The sequence below is a fragment of the Megalopta genalis genome, chromosome 4, assembly GCF_051020955.1.
Source record: "Megalopta genalis isolate 19385.01 chromosome 4, iyMegGena1_principal, whole genome shotgun sequence".
Taxonomy (NCBI): domain Eukaryota; kingdom Metazoa; phylum Arthropoda; class Insecta; order Hymenoptera; family Halictidae; genus Megalopta; species Megalopta genalis.
In genome coordinates this window covers 25,969,309-25,988,180 of record NC_135016.1, presented here as the reverse complement: position 1 = coordinate 25,988,180, position 18,872 = coordinate 25,969,309, and the positions used below count along the sequence as shown (strand labels likewise).

General features: G+C 35.6%; 2 protein-coding genes across 2 annotated transcripts; both read left to right on the top strand.

Moving 5' to 3' along the window:
- Window positions 1–2,550: 2,550 nt before the first annotated feature.
- LOC143259297 (farnesol dehydrogenase-like) lies at window positions 2,551–11,010 on the top strand. Its single transcript, XM_076520831.1, has 5 exons — window positions 2,551–2,883; window positions 5,659–5,785; window positions 7,024–7,156; window positions 9,026–9,172; window positions 9,793–11,010. Exons 1-5 carry the CDS (start codon window positions 2,589–2,591, stop codon window positions 9,850–9,852), a joined length of 762 nt encoding a protein of 253 aa, XP_076376946.1. The 5' UTR covers window positions 2,551–2,588; the 3' UTR covers window positions 9,853–11,010.
- A 4,585-nt stretch (window positions 11,011–15,595) lies between these two features.
- On the top strand, window positions 15,596–18,416 carry LOC143259296 (farnesol dehydrogenase-like). The gene is made up of 5 exons (XM_076520830.1): window positions 15,596–15,938; window positions 16,404–16,530; window positions 16,643–16,775; window positions 17,538–17,684; window positions 18,203–18,416. Exons 1-5 carry the CDS (start codon window positions 15,644–15,646, stop codon window positions 18,275–18,277), a joined length of 777 nt encoding a protein of 258 aa, XP_076376945.1. The 5' UTR covers window positions 15,596–15,643; the 3' UTR covers window positions 18,278–18,416.
- Window positions 18,417–18,872: the final 456 nt, after the last annotated feature.

Below are 18,872 nucleotides of genomic sequence, written 5' to 3'. Positions count from 1 at the left end.
TTGATTTCATTTATCGATTATCAGACATAGTCCTCTAGATTATTACTGATTATTGACTTGAGAAATTCTAACCCCGAAAATCTGAAGAAGGTGGAGCAGCATTGCGAAAGAAAGGCTGCAGCATTCCTGTTAGGAGAATTCGGTCGTTAACATCATCTTCTTCGGAGCTTAAACGGAATGATGCACGCAGCAGTAGATCATGCGGCTTCTATAATAAATCTATGTCAAGGGTTTGCTTTACATTTGTCTTGAAGAGCACGTACTTACTGCTCTGCGAATGTTCTAATATGAAGTCTTACACGAAATTGTACGTATACCCTTGTTAAGTAGAGCTGATAGAACAGAATAGAAGAGCAAAAACTAGAGATCACTATTTCACGTGTTTTTAAATGCACGTGTAATTAACAGTTCCAAGTTTTAACCCGTGTAATTCTTAATCCTCGGGTACCCGTGTATTTCTAACACACGTGTATCCTGTATTAAACGCGTGTATTTTGTGTTCCGTTTCTTCTTTGTGACACAATATTTTCAGCAGTAGTAGAATTTTCATGTGATCGAACATTTGTTATTGATAATGTTGTGAAAAGATTATAATATCATTGAAGAAAGTCCGAATGATGACATGTTTGGACTGATTTTGTGCGGGAAAAGCACCTCGATGCATTCGTAGTACTTTCATGAAAGTGTATTGACAAATGTAAAAGTTTCAAATTTCATTCGTGCCTGATTGCCCATCTGTTTACATTATATGCCGTTGATAGGTCGCTCGATTTTTGACGTATGAGGCTCAACGCTTGGCAACGCGTTATTTGTAATCTTGGAATACATTTTTTTCATTAGAAAAACATATTTTTTTTTAAATTTCGTGAACACGTGTACAGTAATGTCTCTCTAATTGTCCACAGAAATAGACAATTTGGGAAGAGGAGATACGATTATTCGAGCCTTGCGGTTTATTTTTATAGTTATAAATTGTCCACAATTATAACAATGAGCCGCAAGGCTCGAATAATCGTATCTATCCGCTAAACTGGATAATTTGGGAAGAGGAGACATGATTATTCGAGCTTTGCGGTTTATTTTTATAGTTATAAATTGTCCACAATTATAAAAATGATCCGCAAGGCTCGAATAATCGTATCTATCCACTATCTATCCACTAAACTGGATAATTTGGGAAGAGGAGATATGATTATTCGAGCCTTGCGGTTTATTTTTATAGTTATAAATTGTCCACAATTATAAAAACGAAACGCAAGGCTCGAATAATCGTATCTATCCGCTAAACTGGATAATTTGGGAAGAGGAGACATGATTATTCGAGCTTTGCGATTTATTTTTATAGTTATAAATTGTCCACAATTATAACAATGAGCCGCAAGGCTCGAATAATCGTATCTATCCACTATCTGTTCACTAAATTGGATAATTTGGGAAGAGGAGATATGTTTTTTCGAGCATTGCGGTTTATTTTTATAGTTATAAATTGTCCACAATTATAACAATGAGCCGCAAGGCTCGAATAATCGTATTTATCCACTATCTATCCACTAAACTGGATAATTTGGGAAGAGGAGACATGATTATTCGAGCTTTGCGATTTATTTTTATAGTTATAAATTGTCCACAATTATAACAATGAGCCGCAAGGCTCGAATAATCGTATCTATCCACTATCTATCCACTAAACTGAATAATTTGGGAAGAGGAGATATGATTATTCGAGCCTTGCGGTTTATTTTTATAGTTATAAATTGTCCACAATTATAACAATGAGCCGCAAGGCTCGAATAATCGTATTTATCCACTATCTATCCACTAAACTGGATAATTTGGGAAGAGGAGACATGATTATTCGAGCCTTGCGGTTTATTTTTATAGTTATAAATTGTCCACAATTATAACAATGAGCCGCAAGACTCGAATAATCGTATTTATCCACTATCTATCCACTAAACTGGATAATTTGGGAAGAGGAGACATGATTATTCGAGCCTTGCGGTTTATTTTTATAGTTATAAATTGTCCACAATTATAACAATGAGCCGCAAGGCTCGAATAATCGTATCTATCCGCTAAACTGGATAATTTGGGAAGAGGAGACATGATTATTCGAGCTTTGCGATTTATTTTTATAGTTATAAATTGTCCACAATTATAAAAATGAGCCGCAAGGCTCGAATAATCGTATCTCCTCTTCCCAAATTATCCACTTTAGTGGATAATCTGAGCGTCGGTAAGGGAGACATTACTATACTGACACTTCTCAATGACAAGTATAAAAGCTAATTGGTTAAACATCGTGCAAACCGATATGTAGAATATGTTTTCGAAACTCGTGACGACAGGGATAGAACGCAACAAAAACTAAAAGGTCATACAAGCCTTAAAAGGCTTATACAAGCCACCGATGACAGTAAACCTCTGAAGGTGTATGTAATTAAATGACTTATTTACAATCATTCTAGCATGGTCCGCTGCATTGACTATTTTATGACACGCAAGATTGTTTCGCATGGAGGGGACCTCTGTATAAAATAGAAGCAGTACACATAATGATACCAATGTAACAAATATCGTGCCGTAAGATGGAAGACTGGTCTGGTAAAGTAGCGATCGTGACTGGTGCCAGTAGTGGAATCGGTACAGCGGTCGCCAAATCTCTTGTGAAACATGGTGTTAAAGTAGTTGGCCTTGCAAGAAGGAAGGAGCGAATGCAGGAAATAGCCAGCCAACTCGGCAAAGACAAATTCTATCCTGTGCCATGCGACCTCATGAAACAGGACGACATTATACGAGCCTTCAGATGGACCGAAGAAAAATTCGGTGGCGTCGATATCCTTATAAACAACGCTGGAATGGTATCTACGTCGCCGATTATCGGTTAGCATCGTCAATCCATTAATTTCCAAGTTCTTTACTTTTGGTCGAACGGTTATTGAATTTCGGAAACTCTGACGTTTGTTCGAAAATCAATCGATTTTTAGTATTTTAACAGTAAACTTACCGACTCTACTGAATCTCTAATTGAGACGCGTACTGTTTCGTAAAAATGACAAGATTGAAATTTGTTTTTAAATTTTTCGATATCTTTAGTAGAATGTATCCTTTAACTAAAATTAGTATCATTATCCGGGTACCCGAGTACTCATGAGACACTTGGGTAGAGCAAAAATACCCGGGTATCTCATGGGACAGCCGAGTATCTCATAAGTAAGGCCTTATAACTGGCTACAAGAGCTACTATATTAACACTAATTATTCATGCCGTTTATACGTAATTAAGGACCATCGAGTCCCACCGAGGATACCGAGCCTAAGCTTCGATCTGCATATAAAATATAAAGTATCCAAAATGTTTCTTATATTAGAAATTATAATATTTTATGATGTGTTGTGTAAAGCTAACTGTACACATGGAAACATTAATTAATGCGGATTGTATTCTTTTTATTTGTTATTTAATGTAATTTGTGAAACGTGTTTTTATATATTCCGTAAACGAGAACGCGTTTTCTGTAGTTTAAATCTTTTAACACTAGAACTACCGAACCCAAATGTTCGACTAATGTATATTGATTTTTAACAATGCTAAGATTGAATTTATTTAAACTTCGTACGATTTACAGTGAGTCGCATTAATATTCGGACACGATATTATTAGAAAAATTATTGCTCCTTTTTATTGTTTATGATAGTATTATTTAATCAATTGTTTTCTCATATATTGAAGCACTACTTATAGTAAGTAGAAACATAAATTTTGTTCATTTATTGCGCATGTTCTTTTGTATAATAAACGATAAACAAGATTGTGACAAAATTTAAGTGTATATTGTAATATTATATTATATATTTTGAATTATTATACAAAAGAACATGCGCAATAAATAAACAAAATTTATGTTTCTACTTACTATAAGTGCTTTAGTATATGGGAAAACAATAGATTATACATATACAAGGTGTCCCAAAAATGTCTCGCAATCCGAACGTGGCGAGTTCCTCAGGTCATTTGAAGCAACTTTTTCCTTTACAAAAATTTTCCCCGAGGCACCGTTAACGAGTTATTAATGAAAAACAGTGACCAATGAGAGGCGAGATCAGCTGCCGCTAGGCGGCCGAGCCAACGGCGCCAGCGGTCGAGGCGGTCGAATCCCAGCTCAGCTGGCGCGAGGCGACAGAGCCAATGAGCGGAACTGGGCTTCGTGCACTGATTGGCTGGTTCGCCTCGCGTCAGCCTTACTCGATTCTTATTGGTCACTGTTTTTCGTTAATAACTCGTTAACGGTGCCTCGGAGAAAACTTTTGTAAAGGAAGAAGTTGCTTCAAATGATCCGAGGAACTCGCCATTTTCGAATTGCAAGACATTTTTGGGACACTCTGTATATAAAGAAGTACTTCGTAATATATAAAGAAGTATGTGTACCTAAAAATTTCTCCTAGAAATATTTTTATAATATCAGGAACTCTGAAAGAAAAGATCAGAAAAACAGTTATTTCGAATATTGGTAGGCCTAGTGTTAAACATGTTGACTTTTCATTGAAAAGGCAACTTTTGTTAACTGAGAAACAACGAAAGAGGAAAGAATACGTTCAGAATAACGAAAGACACGGTAACAATGTAACAGGCACTTAACAAATGTTCGATATCACTGTTTTTAGAAGCGAAATCTGTTATGTAAGAAATCTCAGTCGTTGCCTTCTTCTACGAGCAACATGTGGCGCATCTAATTATATAAATGACTTTGAACAGTTGTCTTACAGTCAGTTAGAAAAAGCTCTGTACACCTTTCGAAACGCAATAATTTTTTTAAAACTACACTAAATAACTTGAATTCTTTTATTAGATGGTAGAGAGACTAACGTACTAGACAATGGCTAAAATGTTTTTCTTTTTTTAATTTCGTTATTGATTGGAATGACAGAAGAAAGTAAACAAATTGCTTTTTAACTTTTGTTTTGAACCTGTTATATGCGTGCTGAAATTTTGAACGAAATCGATTAACCCAGACTCGGGCTACAGGCGCTGGACGATTTGGAAAACTACAGATTTGGTCGAAATCGTGACCAAACTGAGATTTCTGCCGTCCTTAATTTGTAGTAACTCACAAGAACGATTTCGATAAAATTTTCAGCACGGATGTAAGTCACCGAAATCTACGAATTGCATTTCTTAAATTTTCGTCATAGACTCAGATAAAAAAAAATAAAAAACGAGAATTTTCTTTCTTTTTTTTGTCATTCCAAGCAATAGCAAAATTTGAAAACAGCATTTTAGTCATTGTCTAGTATACTAGTCCCTTTGTAAAAAAAAATTCAAGTCGTTGAGTCTAGATTAAAAAAAGTTATTGCGTTTCAAAAGATGTACGGAGCTGTTCTTGACTGACTGTACGCCGCGGATGATGATCCTCGTTGAATGTATAATTGTATTTGTTGTGCAATTGCTGTGCCTTACGGGCTTAATCAACATTTTATTTATGGAATAAGACGTATTAAATGTTTTTATTCTTTTATTTTTGAATGAAAAATATCTTAGATCTTACTCGATAAATTTGAATTTAATTACGCCCGAAAACAAATAGTCGAAAACAATTATAATCATTTTTCTTTGAAATTGCTGCAGAAGAATGATAATCTATGTTCTTTGTGTGACAGAGGCATCTTACGAAGAGTACCGACGTATAATCGATACTAACTTAATTGGACCCGCAATATGTGCAAGAGAGTTCGCGAAATCGAACAAGAAGCGCAAGACACGCGGCCATGTATTCAACATCAACAGGTGAGATTCGTTGCAAATTTGTGAAACATTTACCTCAATCTTTTTCATTAAACTTTTGAGATTCCATCGAAACTGTTGAAAGTACAATAATGAATCATAAATTTGCTGGGATTAAAATTATAACGTTCCCTGTTATATTGTACCATTAACGTACGATATATGTTTATTATATACCATATATTCAACATCAACAGGTGAGATTCGTTGCAAATTTGTGATACATTTACCTCAACCTTTTTCATTAGACTTTTGAGATTCCATCGAAACTGTTGAAAGTACAATAATGAATCATAAATTTGCTGGGTTTAAAATTATAACGTTCCCTGTTATATTGTACCATTGACGTATGATATATGTTTATTATATACCATATATTCAACATCAACAGGTGATATTCGTTGCAAATTTGTGATACATTTACCTCAATCTTTTTCATTAGACTTTTGAGATTACATCGAAACTGTTGAAAGTACAATAATGAATCATAAATTTGCTGGGATTAAAATTATAACGTTCCCTGTTATATTGTACCATTGACGTACGATATATGTTTATTATATACCATATATTCAACATCAACGGGTGAGATTCGTTGCAAATTTGTGAAACATTTACCTCAATTTTTTTCATTAAACTTTTGAGATTACATCGAAACTGTTGAAAGGACAATAATGAATCATAAATTTTTTGGCTTTAAAATTATAACGTTCCCTGTTATATTGTACCATTGACGTACGATATATGTTTATTATATACCATATATTCAACATCAACAGGTGAGATTCGTTGCAAATTTGTGATACACATTTACCTCAATCTTTTTCATTAGACTTTTGAGATTCCATCGAAACTGTTGAAAGTACAATAATAAATCATAAATTTGCTGGGTTTAAAATTATAACGTTCCTTGTTACACTGTACCATTGACGTATGATACATGTTTATTATTTTAAATGCATTAATAACACCGTAAGTCAATCGGTATAAATTAAAACAGTGCATTTGATAACGATATTGAATATCGCTGAAACTTTATGGAAATTCAATTTTTTCTAAAGAGGCTTATTTTTTTATACACTGTAGATAGTAACGCGATGCAAATCATTCGAATTCTGAAATATTTAAAAATTGTACGATACCTAATCTACGAACGTAGATGATAGAAATTGCCTAACATGTACTTGTTAAATCATAAATACAACGTGAAAAGTAAATTAGGAGAGTCATTCGATTTACAGTATAGCTGGACATTATGCGGAAGCTATTCAAATACCTCTCGGCATGTACGGTCCTAGTAAATATGGCCTGACAGCTTTAACGGCGGAGCTTCGGCATGAGATAATCATTGCCAAACTTAACATAAGAGTTACGGTGAGCCTTTTTGTTACTAGCAAGTATTTTGATTATAAACATCAAATATCCGCAACAAGACGCTGTTAAATTAGATTTAATAGATGATAGATGATGATCGAAAAAATTGAGGCTGTCTCGGGCGCGCATTCGCAATAGCAACAATTTTACTCGCTAGTTTATCATTTTTAACAATACGTTAATTTTATATTACTTTATGAAAGCAACGATGATACATTTATTCGGATTTTTATAACGGTCCCTGTTTGTAATATTCGTTCCTTACAAAAATCTCTCACAAATGTATCTCCACAATTTCGATAACCGTAAACTAACAATTTGTGCAAAATGTTGATTGGTTCTATGGTTTAAAGTCAATTATCTTTTAAATTAATCTTAAAGTATAATACACCTTTTAACAAATGTATGCAAAGTGAATTTTACATATAATATATACGAAACGTAATTGCATAAAAATTGTATAGAAGATTTAAGTAATTTGCAACTTGTGTAGAAAATTTTTGACACAATTTTTCCAATCGTAAACCAAAGTTGCAACTTCATCGTTAAAATACCAAGCTTAAGAACGATTCGTAAACGTTCCATAAGACTATTCATAATTTTTCTCACACATATTTCGGAACATATTGGGTTGGCAACTAAGTAATTGCCGATTTGTTCAATGAAATAACAATTTTTTTTTTACTTGGAATGAAGTTTAATCTGTAATGTATTTTCCATTTTGTTCGATGACCTTTTGCCATCTCTCTGACAACTTGAAAATTCCACGCTCGTAGAAAGTCCGATCCTTTTCGGCCAAAAACTGAGTTAAGTGAGATTTTACAGCGTCATCATCGTTAAAAGTTATACCACGAAAGGAGTTGTCGAGGGATCGAAATAAGTGGTAATCCGATGGCGCAAGATCAGGGCTATATTAGGAACAAGAAATAAATATTATTTAACAAGATTCTACCCATATTTTTTCATCAAAGACATTTTCGGATACATGTTAATTATTAATATCTTTATTATTATCATCATAAAATACCCATATATACTCTCAGACCCAGATAATTTTATTTTAGCTAACCCAATAATTACACCAGAGCATATTAAACCAGAATGATATTTTTTATTCGCTTACACAATTCTTCGAGTAATCCCAAATAAATTTGGAGGAGTAATTGGCTTATTCATGCCAATTTTAATCTTATTATTTATATCTATATTAAATTTAAATAAATATTCATCTAATAAATTCTACTAATTAAATCAAAATACACTTATCGATTATTTATTCTTTCATTTATTATACTCACATGACTTGGAGGACAACTAATTGAATACCCTTTTACCTATTTAAGATCAATCTTCACTATTTTTTACTTCTCTTATTTTATTATCTCTCCAATATTGAACTCAATTTGAGACAAACTATTATTTTAGATAATGAGCTTGAAAAAGCATATATTTTGAAAATATAATATAAATATAAAATTAACATCAATTCCCAACCAATATCCATGAATTTTTGCCGAGTGGACAAAAACGTGTGCGACCTAGCATTGTCCTGGTGGAAAATGACACCTTTACGATTGACCAATTCTGGTCGCTTTTTCTTGATCGCTGCATTCAATTTGTCCAGTTGCTAACATTCACGGATAATAAAAAATAACATAATAATAATGATAATAATAATTTTATAATATAACATTTACGGATATCATAAAAATGGGAGTGAGAGACACCTATAACTGAAATCGGCAATTACTTAGTTGCCAACCCAATAGAATGTTACTTATTTTGAAGGACGTTCATCTTTTTATATCGCCGACTTACACAGTCTCCAGTATAAATTAATAGATAAAATGAATCATGGGTTATTTATAGAGTATCAGTCCGGGAGCCGTACACACAGATTTAATTGTAAATGCAATGCGGTGGAGTCCAGAGACCGCCGAGAAGGTGGCAATGTTACGTGATCAAGATATAGCCGATGCAGTGATATATGCATTAGGAGCACCGGAAGGCGCAGAGGTAGCAAACTTTTTATAAGGATCAATATACATATGTTAACACGTTGAATGTCACGCCGGTTTTACATAAATCGTCCGTGGCGCCACGATGAATTTTTCAATTCATACATATATATATAATGTTGAAATATTATCTGCAATAGATAAAGTTACAGTGTATAACCATGTTTGACATGTTAATTGCGACAGGGAACACTGTTTGAATTGACGATGGTAATAATACAAAATTTTAGATATTGACATTTGTTTGAAATTGTATATATTCCTATCAATTTGGGCGCGCCTATAGTGGCTTACTCTAGTAGCTCACTCGGTCATCGTTTGAATCAAATAATCGTCACCATATGCATTGTTTCACACTTCTTTTGTCTTCACATCGATTTAAAATATACAGACTTATCTTAACAATATAACTGTATCTTAACAATATACAGATAGAATATACAGACACCCTGTACAGTACATATCAGACTCTGCCGTCCAGAGAAATAGCCTCGCGCAGAATTCAGCCGTACCTAAAAGGTTAATTGCCGGTCACCGGTGACCCCCGTGGTATTCAACGTGTTAATAGTTGTTAATATGATTTGAAGCAAAGCTATAATCATTGACTATCTTTTTCAGGTATACGAGCTCACAATCATACCTCAAAATAAACCAATCGAGGTTCCAGTAGCACCATAGATTTGATTTTTAATTATCGAGCAATGTGTAGATTAGAAGACTAACGAAAACAGTAATATACAGGGTGTCCCAAAATTATGGCACTTCAGGGAAATTAGAGATTACTGAGGTCATTCGAAGCAACTTCTTCCTTTACAAAAATTTTCTCCGAGGCATCGTTAACGAGTTGTTAACGAAAAACGCTGACCAATGAGCATAAAAGTATTACTTCTATACTGAACGGTCTAAATATTTCCTTTGTATCCTGCGGTTCAAAAAGCAATATGTTTGCTCTAGAGCAGAGCTGTTCAACAGGTCTCGCGGCGGGCAAGGGCAAATCCACGGGCTAAGGGCAAAGCTATGGGCAAACGTCTTAGCGGAGTGGAGCCATATGGTTAGTGCTTACGTCACTAGGACCTATGAGGATCGTCCGATGCTCATTCTATTTCACTCAATTTCGACGTAACCTACAGTCGACCTCTATCACCGCCTTCAGCTAATAACGTGTCCTACGAGTCGCTTAGGTAAGGGACACCGTTGCCCTCGAAAGACGAGCCTAGAGCTCGCCGATCGGTGTTTGCTCTGGGCTGAAAATCGCTGTCCGTACGGGCAAACTGTTGAACAGCTCTGCTCTAGAGTCTAGGTTCTGTCAATGTTACGGTGTAAACACGCTGATATTTTTATAACGCACAAACTGTTTTCGGAGTTCATTGTGAGGAACACGCTGTTCATTCAATGTTTCATTCATGATTTGAATATAAATGGTTCGTGTCGCCATTCAAGCCTTAAAGATGAGGCGCAAGGCCATAAAAACAAGGCGCAAGGCAATAAAAATGGGGCTCCTCTTCTTAAATTATCCATTTTTTTGTTTACAAGCTGAAGAACAGTTCGGGGGAATTTATTATATTGCGCGAAAATTAAAAAAGTCAGAAAGGTCACATTGGCTTGAAAGATAAAGGAAAAGTTCCTGAATGTGTCAATATCGATTTTTATAAGAAGAGATAAAGCGAGAAAGGAAGAACGAATAATAGAAGAGAAGCGTTAGTTTTAAACGTTAAAAGTGATAGGTTTAGATGGTAATTTGAAACGTTAGTCTTAAGCATTAATTGTAAGAAGCGGAAGTCACATGTAAGTGGTATAAAGGAATATTCAATAAATACTGCTAATAATACTAAAGAATGTTGTGAAACTCCGTAAAATTTTACGTAGTATTTAAAGCTTTTACGTTACTTAAGCTATTTTAAAGTACTTTTTATTTATTTTTTTATTTTTTATATTTTATTTTTTTATATTTTTATTTAAGGTTTGTAATCAGGAAGCTTCACAGAAATAGAAAGAAACAAGAAATACAACAGTTAAATGTTAGAAAAATATAAAATGTTAGACAGAATGACTGGTTCATTCAAGGCCGTTATCGGCGATGATCACGCGCAGCTGCGAGCACTACGTCGTGGACAAAACTACAACAGACCACGCGGTGGCAAATCGTCGGCGACACGCATTGCTTATTTAAATTTTCTCGATCTGTACGAATCTAAAATCGTTTCGACACTTTTTCTCCATTGTTGCGTCTTCAGAAATGTTTACAGAATCAGACGACGCGGTTAGTTATACTTAAGTAAGTTATGCTTACTTAGTTATATAATGCTTCAACATTTTTCTTAAACTTTGAAGGTCATTCAACACTATTTAGAAGCATAAGTAGTATAAATAAATTTTTATTTATAATATTTCTAATATTATAAATATTAATATTATTAATATTATTATTATAATATTTATAATATCATAAATATTATAATAATAATATTAATAATATTATAAATATTATAATAATAATATCAATATTTATAATATTATAAATATTATAATAATAATATTAATATTTATGATATTATAAATATTATAATAATAATATTAATAATATTAATATTTATAATATTAGAAATATTCCGATACTTCGTTTTTGCTAAATATTGCACGCTCTCGCAAAAGCTCTCGTTTTTTGAAAACTAAGGGTAACAGAGCAATTCAGTTTTCGGATCGGTGTTTGAGAAGCGACGCTCTACAAGAATCATCCAGTGGTCGTTAAAAGTCAAAATGCGTGTTGTACTGTGTAATACGAATTTAAAAGTAAATATCGTAAAATTTCGTAGATGTGCGTTTAACTGCAATGGAATTGAATATTTAAAATCCTTCAAGTATACGAAAGAAATATTCTTCGACAAATAGGTTAATTACAATAATTATCCAATCATTTGTTTTTGTTCGTCATTCGGCATGACACACCTGTGTAATTTATCTATCGCTCGCGACTTGCGTGCGACTATTCGTATAATCTCTGTGTAACAGGCCTATGCAACATCCTCGTGGTGGGGATCGCAGGGCAGTGGCGGTACAAGTTGTTCTCACGGTGTCATTCCGTATGTTGTCACTGATTCAATCTCTCGCAATCGGTTATTTCACAGAATACACATCACGATGACTTTGTGAAATAAATTTTAAAATATGTTTAACACGTTCGGAAAGTGACTGCGCAGATTCCGGAAGTAAGATCGACTCAAAGTTTAATTCGTCGAATTCTTTCGCATTTTGAATAAATTATGAACACGGGACAGTTACGCGGGAGAAAAATCAACGCACCTGCGACCGCGATTAACGCGTTAACCGCAGAATATCGATCTCTCGCAATCAGTTATTTCAAAGAATACACATCACGATGACGTTGTGAAATAAATTTTAAAATATGTTTAACACGTTCGGAAAGTGACTGCGCAGATTCCGGAAGTAAGATCGACTCAAAGTTTAATTCGTCGAATTCTTTCGCATTTTGAATAAATTATGAACACGGGACAGTTACGCGAGAGAAAAATCAACGCTCCTGCGACCACGATTAACGCGTTAACCGCAGAATATCGATCTCTCGCAATCGGTTATTTCGCAGAATACACATCACGATGACTTTGTGAAATAAATTTTAAAATATGTTTAACACGTTCGGAAAGTGACTGCGCAGATTCCGGAAGTAAGATCAACTCAAGGTTTAATTCGTCGAATTCTTTCGCATTTTGAATAAATTATGAACACGGGACAGTTACGCGAGAGAAAAATCAACGCTCCTGCGACCGCGATTAACGCGTTAATCGCAGAATATCGATCTCTCGCAATCAGTTATTTCAAAGAATACACATCACGATGACGTTGTGAAATAAATTTTAAAATATGTTTAACACGTTCGGAAAGTGACTGCGCAGATTCCGGAAATTAGATCAACTCAAAGTTTAATTCATCGAATTCTTTCGCATTTTGAATAAATTATGAACACGGGACAGTTACGCGGGAGAAAAATCAACGCTCCTGCGACCGCGATTAACGCGTTAACCGCAGACATCGATCTCTCGCAATCGGTTATTTCGCAGAATACACATCACGATGACGTTGTGAAATAAATTTTAAAATATGTTTAACACGTTCGGAAAGTGACTGCGCAGATTCCGGAAGTAAGATCAACTCAACGTTTAATTCGTCGAATTCTTTCGCATTTTGAATAAATTATGAACACGGGACAGTTACGCGAGAGAAAAATCAACGCTCCTGCGACCACGATTAACGCGTTAACCGCAGAATATCGATCTCTCGCAATCGGTTATTTCGCAGAATACACATCACGATGACTTTGTGAAATAAATTTTAAAATATGTTTAACACGTTCGGAAAGTGACTGCGCAGATTCCGGAAGTAAGATCAACTCAAGGTTTAATTCGTCGAATTCTTTCGCATTTTGAATAAATTATGAACACGGGACAGTTACGCGAGAGAAAAATCAACGCTCCTGCGACCGCGATTAACGCGTTAATCGCAGAATATCGATCTCTCGCAATCAGTTATTTCAAAGAATACACATCACGATGACGTTGTGAAATAAATTTTAAAATATGTTTAACACGTTCGGAAAGTGACTGCGCAGATTCCGGAAATTAGATCAACTCAAAGTTTAATTCATCGAATTCTTTCGCATTTTGAATAAATTATGAACACGGGACAGTTACGCGGGAGAAAAATCAACGCTCCTGCGACCGCGATTAACGCGTTAACCGCAGACATCGATCTCTCGCAATCGGTTATTTCGCAGAATACACATCACGATGACGTTGTGAAATAAATTTTAAAATATGTTTAACACGTTCGGAAAGTGACTGCGCAGATTCCGGAAGTAAGATCAACTCAACGTTTAATTCGTCGAATTCTTTCGCATTTTGAATAAATTATGAACACGGGACAGTTACGCGGGAGAAAAATCAACGCTCCTGCGACCGCGATTAACGCGTTAACCGCAGAATATCAAAGTCGTTTAACCCCTTGTCGTACTTCGACGAGTACGATTCGTGACGAAAATTTCTAGTATCAACACAATAAGTAAGGATGTTATTCTCTCTTTTAAAATTGGAATTAAATTATAATCCTTTGTCAACGATATTTAAGCATTCAAGCAAATTTAGGCACACGATAAACGTCAATTTTCTTTCCCTTCTAAAAAATCATTGCAGTCGAAACATTTCTAATCGCAGCAACTGCGAAGAAGATGGTACGTCAAGGGGTTAATTAATGAAACCGTAGCTAAAAAGTTCATATTTACCGTAAGAAATGTTAATTGAACTCTTGTGTAGTCTAACAATCTTGGTAACGTTCGGTAGCTTACAATCAAAATTAATCTCAAGACCTAGTTAACTCTTTGCACTCGAATGGCGACTACGAGGCGTCGACAAAATTTACCGTGCCGTAATTTCGAGCAATTTTTACGTTACCGAGTCTTGCTTTTATTGAATAAACTGCTAAAAAATTCTAGCGTGGGTTGAGTAAGCGTTCAATTCAATATGTAAAAGCGAATAAAAATTGCGAAAGAAAACTTCTTAGGTTGGAAGAAATATCTAGAGTTTTTCACCCTTTGCACTCGAAGCCATTTTAACTGTAACGTGGTTCGAGTAAACGTTCAATTCAATATGTAAAAGCGAATAAAAATTGCGAAAGAAAAGAAATCTTCTTAGGTTGGAATAGATGTCTAGAATCTTGATGTTAACCCTTTGCACTCGAAGCCATTTTAACTGTAACGTGGTTCGAGTAAGCGTTCAATTCAATATCTAAAAGCGAATAAAAATTGTGAAAGAAAAGAGATCTTCTTAGGTTGGGAGAAATGTCTAGAGTTTTCATGTTAATATGTTTTAAATAATAATAAACGGACTCGAGTGGTGACTCTGAAACACCACTAAAATTATTGTACCACATTCCAAGATAATTTCTACATTAACAAAGTTTAGATTTAAAAATTTGTTAATTTGTTGTTATGAGTCACCGCAAGATTCAATTGCACACGCATAGAATGCACTTTGTCATACAAAAATGGCAATACTATAAGCCAGAAAAATTTGCTTTAGATTTTCAATTAAAACGGCTTCGGGTGCAAAGGGTTAATACCACCCACGCGTGATCGACACGACGCCGGGCGTATTAACAACGCGCGTAAAAATGTAACGTTCATCGTAACAAGCATGATTTCGACAATCACGTTCATCCCGATTTAAGGCCAACAAGTGGTATTAAGTGACGCTATAGTAATAGGCGAATCCACCGACGTTGCCACGAGTTACGCACACACATATACAGAGGAAAGAACAAGCAGAGTAATCTGAATGACGTGTCCCGGAGCACGCGACGCTGGTTGGATACACGAGAGATATGTAGAGACTGCGGTGCGTATATAAAACGGATTGAGGTATAGCGGAGCTGGACAGTCTGCAATACGGAATCAAGAAGCATGAATCGTTGGACCGGCAAAGTAGCGGTGGTGACAGGCGCGAGCGCCGGCATAGGGGCCGCGATTTCAAGAGCTCTTGTCAAGGACAATGTCAAGGTGGTGGGCCTCGCTAGGCGGGAAGACAAGCTTCTCGTGCTAACCGACCAACTCGGCAAGGATAAATTCTTCCCGGTCGTGTGCGATCTCCGTAAAGAAGAAGACATCGTGAAAGCGTTCAACTGGGTCGACCAGAAACTTGGCGGAGTGGATATCTTGATTAACAATGCCGGAGTTTCCGAAATGTCGGCGATCATTGGTAAAGTTCATCGTTCCCCGAATCGCTGTCTTTTCATTTCCGCGAATCGTCTCCTTAGTTCACTTTCTTCGAATCTCGGAAGTGTGAATTTCGTCGTCGACGAAGTGTGAAGTATAAGAGAAAAACTGTAAGCTTCCTTTTTTTCTTACCGTCGAAACTCGATTGTTCGATATTGGACACTCTGTATACGGACGAAACCGGCTCGGAGGTCGATGCATCCACGCGGAAGTTCTTATTCACGGTCAACAACCGCTGCACCGATGACGACCTTCATTTTAACTTGCGGATGCATAGCCCCGTTCGAGGCTCGCGAATTTCTCCACGTCGCTGTACTTTCCGCCGCGAAAGATACGAACCGCGTACGCTTGTGGAAAACGTTTGCGGAAAATCGGGGAGGATCGAAAGTGTTTCGTTTCGAAAATTTTCGATCGACGAAATGATCAGTGATCGAACATTATGTTGCAGACACGACCGTGGAGGACTACCGCAGGGTATTGGACACGAATGTTATAGCTCCTGCAATCTGTGCACGAGAGGCTGTCAAATCGATAAAGAAACGAAACGTGGCCGGGCATATCGTTAACATCAGTAGGTACGTAACGCGATGCGTATACAACATAAACGCGTGAAATCAAAACTTCATAAAAACTATCGCACAAGACAGAAAGTGCATATATTTCGAATTCCTGTGTCACTGTTTCTAGCATCGCTGGTCACAACGCGGAGATAATATCGGTGCCAATTGGCATGTACGGTGCCAGTAAATACGCCCTGACTGCTTTAGCTACCGAACTCCGCCACGAAATTGGACTCGCCAACTTGAACGTCAAAGTAACGGTATGATTTCATTTCATTTGTCTGAATGGGATCGGATCGGTTGGTCGGATTCATTGACACGCTGAGAACGTGTCGAAGCAACGTAAGAAGACCAATCTAACCGGTTGTCAGTAAAATGTTCCGTTACCAGCGACAGCGATACGTTAACATTGCGAACCGTTAACACTGTTTCTTCTACGAGATAGCTGGTATAGCGATGGCTGATAGCTCTCGAAACACACCGTACACGATCAGACTGTCTCTGTTTTGTTTACTTTCTTCATTAATGTAGCGCGAAGCTGAACTCTTTTCAGCCAATGCTGTTTCCGTTATCTCGAAGATATTTCGATATTGTGTACGTTCGTTCAATTTCTCGCGCGTTCAGTTCATAATATCGATATATATAATATATATTATAATATCGATAAATTAAAAAAAAATATCGATTAATTATTATTAAATATCGATATATTATAATATCGATAAATTATTATTAAATATCGATATATATATATATATATATATATATATATATATATATATATATATATATATAATATCTTATATAATATCGATATATTATAATATCTTCTCGCGGCAAGGATATCGGTATTATATATTATATATAATTAGTTACTTAGTATATTTATATATTAGTATATTATATATATACTAATTAACTAATTATGTATAATATATAATACCGATATCCTTGCCCCGAGAAGAACCTGTAATGTTATAAGAATTCCAGTAGATACAATGTCTTCTTTTATATTTGAATAGAATGTCAGCCCTGGAGCAGTGATGACAGATATGCTGACAAATGCATTCAAGGAAGTTTCTGAAGCTATTTTCAATATGCCAACCTTACAAGACAGCGACGTTGCTGATGCAGTGATGTATGCGTTAGGAACTCCGCCAGTAGTAGAAGTAAGTACGAATAGAAGAAATAATAATGCCCAGAAGAAAAAGCTACGAATCTATGCAAAGTGAATTTTACATACAATATACACGAAATGTGATTGCATAAAAATTGCATAGAAGATATAAGTGCGTTTTATACAAGCGCAACTTGTATAGAAAACTTTTAACAGAATCTTTCCAATCGTGAACCAAAGTTGCAACTTCATCGTTAAAATACCAAGCTTAAGAACGATTCGTAAACGTTCCATAAGACTATTCATAACTTTTCTCACGCATATTTTGAAACATAGTAGGTTACTTATTTTTAAGGACGTTCATCTCTTTTATATCGCAGAATTACACGGTCTCCAGTATAAATTTAATAAATAAAACGAACGTCGGCCGTTCAGCGCATTCTTCCTTGTTCGAAATTATATAGTTTGCTTCGCGATGGTTAACGTTCGGTTCAGCGTCTATTGAAAAATACACAATACCCGACGTTCGAGTCGAGCAAACAAATGAATAACAATCTATATTCCTTGCAGGTTTACGATATTTTGGTGTCGGCGATAAACAAAGACAAGATGTTGAAAGCAGTGAGAGAGCAAGCAAGAAAGTAGAAGTGTTACTTAATGTGATTTATTTACGTCGCTTCGGCGAGTAGATGTAAGTTGTGCTAAATAGACGGTAAATTTGTACGGTAAATTGTGGCAATTATGCGCCATTTTTCTCAAGAATAAACAATATCGCGACAACGCAGCATCAATTCTAAGATTTTTCCGCCTCTCACGATTCGAGAATACGCCTAGTCATCTTATCAACTCAAATACGCACGTCACCGGATGGTGCAACGAGTTTGTATTGGATAACAAGTGTAGATTAAATTTACGAGATAATCATCGTCAGAAGTCGCGAAACTCTTGGGTTTAAAAATATTATGAGATTGCATAAACAATGCAATCTAGAGAGAGAGAGAGAGAGAGAGAGAGAGAGAGAGAGAAAGAGAAAGATAGAGTAGAAGAGAGAGAAAGAGAGAGTAGGAGAGAGAAAGAGAGAGAGAGAGAGCCAGATTTCCGAAAACCGTATAATCATGGAACGCAATTAGAACGATTCAAATAATTGATTTCTCCGCGTTCCCTTTTCTCCGAAAACAAGCGAAGTTACTTGTTACTATACTACGACATTTTTGTTTCCGATCGGAAAATAAATATTGCA

Bases quoted from the DNA above. Each gene is read 5' to 3' on its own strand.
- LOC143259297 (XM_076520831.1), top strand. From the start codon at position 2,589: ATGGAAGACTGGTCTGGTAAAGTAGCGATCGTGACTGGTGCCAGTAGT. The intron at 2,884-5,658 runs GTTAGCATCGTC...TTTGTGTGACAG, and splicing joins ATCTACGTCGCCGATTATCG to AGGCATCTTACGAAGAGTAC. The intron at 5,786-7,023 runs GTGAGATTCGTT...TTCGATTTACAG, and splicing joins CATGTATTCAACATCAACAG to TATAGCTGGACATTATGCGG.
- LOC143259296 (XM_076520830.1), top strand. From the start codon at position 15,644: ATGAATCGTTGGACCGGCAAAGTAGCGGTGGTGACAGGCGCGAGCGCC. The intron at 16,531-16,642 runs GTACGTAACGCG...CACTGTTTCTAG, and splicing joins CATATCGTTAACATCAGTAG to CATCGCTGGTCACAACGCGG. The intron at 17,685-18,202 runs GTAAGTACGAAT...TATTCCTTGCAG, and splicing joins GAACTCCGCCAGTAGTAGAA to GTTTACGATATTTTGGTGTC.